The sequence below is a fragment of the Miscanthus floridulus genome, chromosome 18 (assembly GCF_019320115.1).
Source record: "Miscanthus floridulus cultivar M001 chromosome 18, ASM1932011v1, whole genome shotgun sequence".
Classification (NCBI taxonomy): domain Eukaryota; kingdom Viridiplantae; phylum Streptophyta; class Magnoliopsida; order Poales; family Poaceae; genus Miscanthus; species Miscanthus floridulus.
The window spans coordinates 20,528,884-20,535,795 of NC_089597.1; the positions used below are offsets into that span (position 1 = coordinate 20,528,884).

The 6,912-nt window shown below is 44.0% G+C and overlaps 2 protein-coding genes across 4 annotated transcripts; both read right to left on the bottom strand.

The window, feature by feature from the left end:
• Positions 1-2,131: 2,131 nt before the first annotated feature.
• On the bottom strand, positions 2,132-5,166 carry LOC136521259 (cysteine-rich receptor-like protein kinase 10). Its single transcript, XM_066514959.1, has 7 exons — positions 4,392-5,166; positions 4,155-4,262; positions 3,865-4,037; positions 3,408-3,618; positions 2,993-3,233; positions 2,748-2,898; positions 2,132-2,659 (listed from the first exon to the last, which is right to left on the bottom strand). The coding sequence occupies exons 1-7, from the start codon at positions 5,164-5,166 to the stop codon at positions 2,348-2,350; spliced, it is 1,971 nt and encodes a 656-aa protein (XP_066371056.1). The 3' UTR covers positions 2,132-2,347.
• Positions 5,140-6,624, bottom strand: LOC136521260 (cysteine-rich receptor-like protein kinase 10). 3 transcript variants are annotated; one of them, XM_066514960.1, is made up of 2 exons: positions 5,991-6,624; positions 5,140-5,276 (listed from the first exon to the last, which is right to left on the bottom strand). In XM_066514960.1, the coding sequence occupies exons 1-2, from the start codon at positions 6,277-6,279 to the stop codon at positions 5,197-5,199; spliced, it is 369 nt and encodes a 122-aa protein (XP_066371057.1). In that variant the 5' UTR covers positions 6,280-6,624; the 3' UTR covers positions 5,140-5,196. The 3 variants fall into 3 exon arrangements, with proteins under 3 accessions (XP_066371057.1, XP_066371058.1, XP_066371059.1); XM_066514961.1 differs by having other exon boundaries at positions 5,147-5,281; XM_066514962.1 differs by lacking the exon at positions 5,140-5,276 and adding an exon at positions 5,476-5,602 and having other exon boundaries at positions 5,991-6,623.
• Between the last annotated feature and the right edge of the window lie 288 nt (positions 6,625-6,912).

Here is a 6,912-nt window from a genome sequence, read left to right on the forward strand (position 1 = left end):
ACCGGACGCGTCCGGTCGCTGAGTTAGTCGCCAAATACCGGACGTGTCCGGTCACCATACTGGACGCGTCCGGTCACTCTGTAACCATCGCGGCTAACTTCTCTTCGACTCTATCTTCTTCACCCTTGCTCAAATGTGCCAACCACCAAGTGTATCACCTTGTGCACATGTGTTAGCATATTTTCACAAACATTTTCAAGGGTGTTAGCACTCCACTAGATCCTAAATGCATAGGCAATGAGTTAGAGCATCTAGTGGCACTTTAATAACCGTATTCCGATACGAGTTTCACCCCTCTTAATAGTACGGTTATCAAATCTAAATGTGATCACATTCTCTAAGTGTTTTGATCACCAAAACAAAATAGCTCCTATGATTTATACCTTTGCCTTGAGCTTTTTATTTTTCTCTTTCTTCTTTCCAAGTCCAAGCACTTGATCATCATCATGGTATCATCATCATGTTATGATCTTCATTTGCTTCACCACTTGAAATGTGCTACCTATCTCATGATCACTTGATAAACTAGGTTAGCACTTAGGGTTTTATCAATTCACCAAAACCAAACTAGAGCTTTCAAAGACCCTCAGTCAGGCCTTAGAACGGTGAGGGGTTCGGTGGCGGTCGGCCCGGGGGTGGAGGTCGTTCAACGGGTAGTGAACGAGGCGATGAAGGCACCACCGAGGGGGAAGTGCTGAACATCTGGTAGATAGGGGGCAAGTGGTGGGGGTGATCGACCGCAGCGTTAGGATAAGAGTGAGGCTGAGGCAATGGTGGTGGGATGTGAGTGATGAAGTCGGCGGCAGCCAAGACGACAGTCGAGGTGGCGACCGGAGGAGGAGGAGGAGGGGTGTCACGATGAGAAAAAGAAGAGAAGGAAGGACAGAGCCAGTGTCCAACCTACTGGTTGAAACACAAATACCGGATGGCAACGATAGAAGCGGAAATCAGTGAAATTTGATTGAAATCTTGTTCAAAATTTTTAAATTTTCATGAAATTATAGCTAAAATTTGAAAAAAAAAAATCTGAACGAAATGGAATCGAAATTACCGGTATGTACATTTACCGCCAATAGAAACGAAAATCACTGATTTTCGGTGAAAACCGGCCGAAATTCCGAACTCTGGATGGAGCAGAGACGCTAATGGTGATAGTAGATGGTGGGGACAACGGTAATCGCTGAAATTTTGGAAAAAAAAACTGTGAAATTTAAATGAAATCTCAACCGAATGAAAAATAAAATTAGTGATATATGTATTTACTGGGGTCACCGGTAGGACTCAAAACATAATGAAATTCGGTGGAAATTCTGAATCCTGTGTAGATGCCACCAGGGCCATCCATGGAAATTAGCCGTACTAATGGAGATGGTATCAGTGATTGTAACACCAGAGAAGGCAAGAGCAATGGTCTGGTTCGCTAAGAACTAATTGTCATGACTGATGATACCAATCACAATCGATAAGTTCGTGTCACAAATTGGTTGTAATACCAATCGGGTGATCATCATGCAACCGACTCGTAATATCTCTATTTAATATTCAGGGATTAACTAACATCTAATTTTCTAAATTAGTTTATCATTAAAAGTTTCGTTAAATTGAGTATGTACAACTAAATCAAAATTTATTATTTGTATTGTCTCTATTTATTTCTTAACACAATATCTATTTGGATACTCTATAATCTCTATTTGGTTGTGATAAATTTATTAATTACTCTATTATGTTTCCACCCTTTTTGGAATGCATCTATGGATTTTTAATATGTATTTAATTGAAATCTTAGCTTGAGCTATTACATCTTGTTGCATCCCCTTTTCTCTCGTCATGAATCTGTATTTTATCTTTCAACTTTGAATCTTATTAGTTCTTGTAATTTTTATCCATGTGTTAGGTTCAAACTCTAGTTTTGTTTGCATCTTTTATTCAAACTTTATTTTTTATATTTTGTTAAAAAAATAGATTTTAGGTCTTCCACCACACTTATAATTATTTCGATGGCATAAACAATCGAATCCGACTACCCAGTCACAGAGTCAATGGCTCTATGTAAATAATTTTTCACTTATATCAGTAAAAAGAATAGGTAGGGACCTACACTACGGCTACGGTTCCCATAAAAATTGCATTCGAGAATAGGAAGCCTTTTTCATATTCTTGAAAGTGGATTATTGAAACACCAGCACACCAGTTCACAAAAAGAAAAAGAAAAGAAAGACCAGTACACCACCTAAACTTTTACTACAAGCGCAACAATAATATTAATATATAATTACTAGTCAGTGACTAGGATGATAGTAGAAGTGTAGAACCCCTATGTATCACCGTGGAAGGAAAAAAAAAACTATCTTGGAGTTGTGACCGATATGGTCACATCATTGATACTGCATGACTCAGTAGGTGTGGATGTCTCTTCATTTCCGACCCTCACATTGAAATATGCTGGCTGCTTAGGCTCAGCGACGATCATAGCCGTCTCACTGCTTAGGCTTAGCATTGCAACAACCTCTGCCATGGTCGGCCGATCAGTCGCATTTTCTTGTACACATAGCAATGCAATCTTGATGCACTTAGTCATTTCTGCTGAGTGGCTCTTGGGAACCAAAGATGCATCAACTAGATCAATCCACCTTCCATCGTCCCATAATTGCCATGCCTGTATGCAATATGGTCGCAGGTCATAAGTTCGAATCAGATAAACAAAACAATTGCTAAACTCTCGTGCCAGTGTCTTAAAAACTCACATATCCAATGAGATTGATGAAATCGCCACATTGATGGCTACCGGAGTTCCGTTTTCCGCTAATGATCTCAAGAACAAGGACACCAAAGCTGAATACGTCGGACTTGACAGAGAAGATGCCCTCCGAAGCGTACTCAGGTGCCATGTAGCCACTAAAACGGTATGGAAAACATGTGTCCAAGTCAATATATGTTGTTGATTTTGAATATAAATATTCATAGATGGATTTATTTTAATGAAACTTACTATGTACCAACAACTCTTCTTGTAGTGTTTCCTTCAATGTTGTTTGAGCTGAATATTTTTGCTAGCCCGAAATCTGAAATTTTTGGATTCATTTCTTGGTCCAGGAGAATGTTACTTGGTTTAAGATCTCGATGTATGACACGCAGCCTGGAGTGCTTATGTAGGTAATTAAGCCCATGTGCTATTCCCTCAATTATTGCTAGAAGTTTGGGCCAATCCAGTAATGTTCTTCTATTTTCATCTGCACATAAAAATTCATATTAGTAGAAAACACTTGGAAAATAATCAGAATTTTGTACATCTCAATGACTCTATACTCATGGGGATGATAGAAACAAAATCTTGAGTAAACTTTTGTCAATCTGCTACGTTAACAAATCATATCTAAACTAATTTTTAAAAAGGCAATGCATACCGAAGATGAAGAAATCCAAGCTTTTGTTTGGTAGGTATTCATAAACCAATATTTTTTCCTCTTCTTGAGAGCAACATCCCAAGAGCCTAACCAAATTACTGTGTTGGAGTTTGGCTATGAGCTGGACTTCATTTTTGAACTCTGTGAAACCTTGCCCTGAATGTGAAGCAAGTCTCTTGACTGCTATCTCCAATCCCTCAGCAAATTGGCCCTGGGAAAAACAGAGTATAATTAAAAAGTTAGGATCTTCCAACTCTACTCTATTGGTAGGCTGGTTCAATATTTCCCTGTCTAGGGTGAATATACCAGCAGGATAGTGACTCTAATCCACAAAGTATTTTCCTCTTAATGAAAAACATGCGCAAAAGTATTGTTGGATTGGTTTATATATACTGCTAAATAATTCTCAGTAAAGGAGAAAATGGCAACTATATGTCTTTTTTCCTAATTAATTTACCTTGTAGACAGCGCCGAAGCCTCCTTCTCCAAGCTTGTTTTCATCTGAGAAATTATCTGTGGCCTCCAGTATCTGTTCAAAATCAAACACCGAGAACTCTGAATTCTTCCCGTCCAAAACTAGTTCTTCTCCCTGCAATTCTTGAGATCCTGCTTTTGGCCTCATCGTTTTACCTGTGGGTATATAAATGAGAATCTTTCTTTCATGCATGTTTAGTCATAGCTTATATGAACATATACCATTAGTTGAATTTAATTTATACAATTTCAGTATGCAACAGATGAACATACCTTTCTTGTACTTTCTGAACCAAGGGGAGTAGAAAACGAAGCAGAGAAGTGCTGCTGCTGCTAGAGGAACTACAACAACTGGAATCACCCAGAGTTTGCTCTTGCGCCCTGATCTCAACATGCCACTTAATTAAGCTTCCATTGGAAAGTAACAATGTTTAGCTCTGACAAAGAATCTTTATTTGTTTGATGACTGATGAGTACATGCATATGCAGAAATTACAACCATATACTTACTGTTGTGTTTCGCCAGTATAGTTGGAGCTGGAGCTGGCGCCGGCACCGGTCCGAGACGAAGCATGGGTTGACTGTCGTAGAACTGATAGGCCTCGTACCTGAAATAACACCGTATCACGTGGATCTGCGCTCCCATCCGCAGGGCCATGGTGGAGTTGACCATGTCGACGAGACGCCGGAGACACGCCAGGCAGTCGCCAGCGGAAAGGTCCGGCGTGCACTGCGCCATGGAGTACACGGTCGGGAAGGTCGTGCCACTGTCCATGACACCCGTGGCGAACCGCCTGGGCGCCGTGCTGGCCGCCCTTTCCACGGTATCCACCACCAGCTCGTGGATGAGGCCGGTGATGAGGCGGACGTCGTCGGCGTCTCCGGTGACGTTCTTGATGTTCCATCTCACAAAAGGAGCGTCGCCTGTGGCGTTGGAGGGGTCGACGATGTTGTCGCCGGACCAGAAGACCGGGCACGCGTTGTAGTAGAAGAAGCCCCGGTAGCACTGCTGGTCCGGCGGCGGTGTTATATTGAACGTCTGGGCGACGCATTCACCGCAGGCGGTGGCGTTGTAGTCGCCTTGGCAGAAGGCGAGAGCGTACACGACGTCGGGGGCTTGGCCGACGATGGAGGTGGCGAACTGTACACGGGAGGAGGAGGTGTTTTGGGGGAGAGTGGCGGCCACCTGTTTAAGGTTGTCGCAGAATACGTCGGCGGCTGCCGGAGATGGCCCGAGGCCGCCAAGGACGAAGAGCAGGACGCCGAAGATGACGTAGTTCATCATGGCTAGGCTAACCTGCGTCAAGTCTTTCGTTCACTTTCGGCGGGTTAGACGATCATCTGGGCAGGTCTCCTTATTTATCAGCAATTCTCCAATTCCATCACCATCAACGACTTGACTTGAAAAAAAAGAATGGAAAATTTTCAGTTGATTTCTGTTTCTGCACCGGCGACTCAGTTGCTTTCTGCGCTTGGTTGTCTTCTCCAGCAAGAATAGAATCAGCTCACTTGATTTTCTTAGTTTTAGAACAAAAGTTCACTTTGTATTTTTACCTACTAGAACTTTTATTCCTTCGGAGAAACTTGTTCTTGCGCGCTTAAAATGGCCATGTTCTCTGAGAAACCTGCTTGGCTCTGTCTAGCACATCTTATGGAAGATGCATGTACTTAGGGCCTGTTTGGATCCATTAGATTTTAGGAGGGAAGTTGTTTAGATCCACCTGATGATAGACGGTTGGATAGTGAGTTAAAGGTGAATATGAAGTATTAGCATCTATTAACAATTCCAATCATGCTAATGAAACTAATAAAAATTAGCAGGTTTGCTAGTAAGTCTGTTTGAATTCATTAATACTAATTTTAGCCGCTAGTTTTTAGTACTAATGGATTCAAACAGACCCTTAAGCGACTATAAGGTATGAGCATGAAGCGCAGAGGACCATTGAGATGCGTAACTCGGTCAAATTACAGTGAGTAGTGATTGATACGGTGTTTCGAGCATTTCGGTCTGGTATATTCAATTGTTCATGATTATATTTCTGGCAAACCCGATGCAGCGGAAGAGTAGATTTCAGTTTTCTGGAAAGCGGGGGTAGCGCGGAAAACTACCTTCCAAACGCCGTGTGCAGTTGCAGCACCCGGTGAGGTTGCTGGTGATGTCGCCGCGGCAGAGCGCGAGTGCGTAGACCGCGTCGGGGGCTTGGCCGGCGGTGGCGTTGGCGAATAGTTGGGCGGAGGAAGAGATGTTGGTTGAGACGGCGGCGACGAGGGAGGCAAGGTTGGACTGGTAGGTGCCGTTGGCCGTGTAGTTGCCGGCGTTGCCGCAGACCTGCCCTATTGCCGTTGCTGACGGCAGCACGAGGAGGAAGCTAAGGACGATGAACAGGACGCTCGCCATGGTTAGGCAGGCTACCCGCCGACCGATGGGCACGCTAGCTAGTTGCCATCTTGTTTTTTTTCCCAGGCCAAACGGCTGGTGGAAAGGAAAGATAGAAAGAAACGCTCCAGGTCACCGTCTGCTGCTTTCAATAGGAAAGTCAGTCAACGCCTTGCTTTAAACCATCAACCACGGCATTTCTCGCAAAAGTCTTTATACAGTACGCGTGCATAGCGACTGCAAGTGATGCACGGCTACGATTGGGCCAAACCCGCGTCTTCGTCTTCCTCCCGTTCGGGATAGGATGCACACCGCGGCCAGCAGAGCAGTGGGGATTAGGGTTAGAGATTTAGGATTTTCATGAAGACCCTCAGTCAGGCCTTAGAAGGGTGAGGGGTTCCGTGGCGGTCGGCCCCAGCGGCGAATCTAGACTAAACTGCTGTCGGGGTCGCACAGATTCATGAACTTAATTTGATGGGATCGTAGCTGGCCGGAATACGCGGGGTTCCACTGATTCGTACAAAGTTATCGGGGTCGCATGACCCCGGCACATGCACTGTGGCTTCGCCGCTGGCCGGCCCGGAGGTGGAGGTGGTTCAACGGGTAGTGAACGAGGCGACAAAGGCACCACCGAGGGGGAAGTGCTGGACATCT

Coding starts and splice junctions, on each gene's coding strand:
- LOC136521259 (XM_066514959.1), bottom strand. CDS start 5,166: ATGATGAACTACGTCATCTTCGGCGTCCTGCTCTTCGTCCTTGGCGGC. Junction 4,038..4,154: donor GTTCAGAAAGTACAAGAAAG/GTATGTTCATCT, acceptor ATATACCCACAG/GTAAAACGATGAGGCCAAAA. Junction 2,899..2,992: donor AGAAGAGTTGTTGGTACATA/GTAAGTTTCATT, acceptor ATACCGTTTTAG/TGGCTACATGGCACCTGAGT.
- LOC136521260 (XM_066514960.1), bottom strand. CDS start 6,279: ATGGCGAGCGTCCTGTTCATCGTCCTTAGCTTCCTCCTCGTGCTGCCG. Junction 5,277..5,990: donor CTGCACACGGCGTTTGGAAG/GTAGTTTTCCGC, acceptor TTTCAAGTCAAG/TCGTTGATGGTGATGGAATT.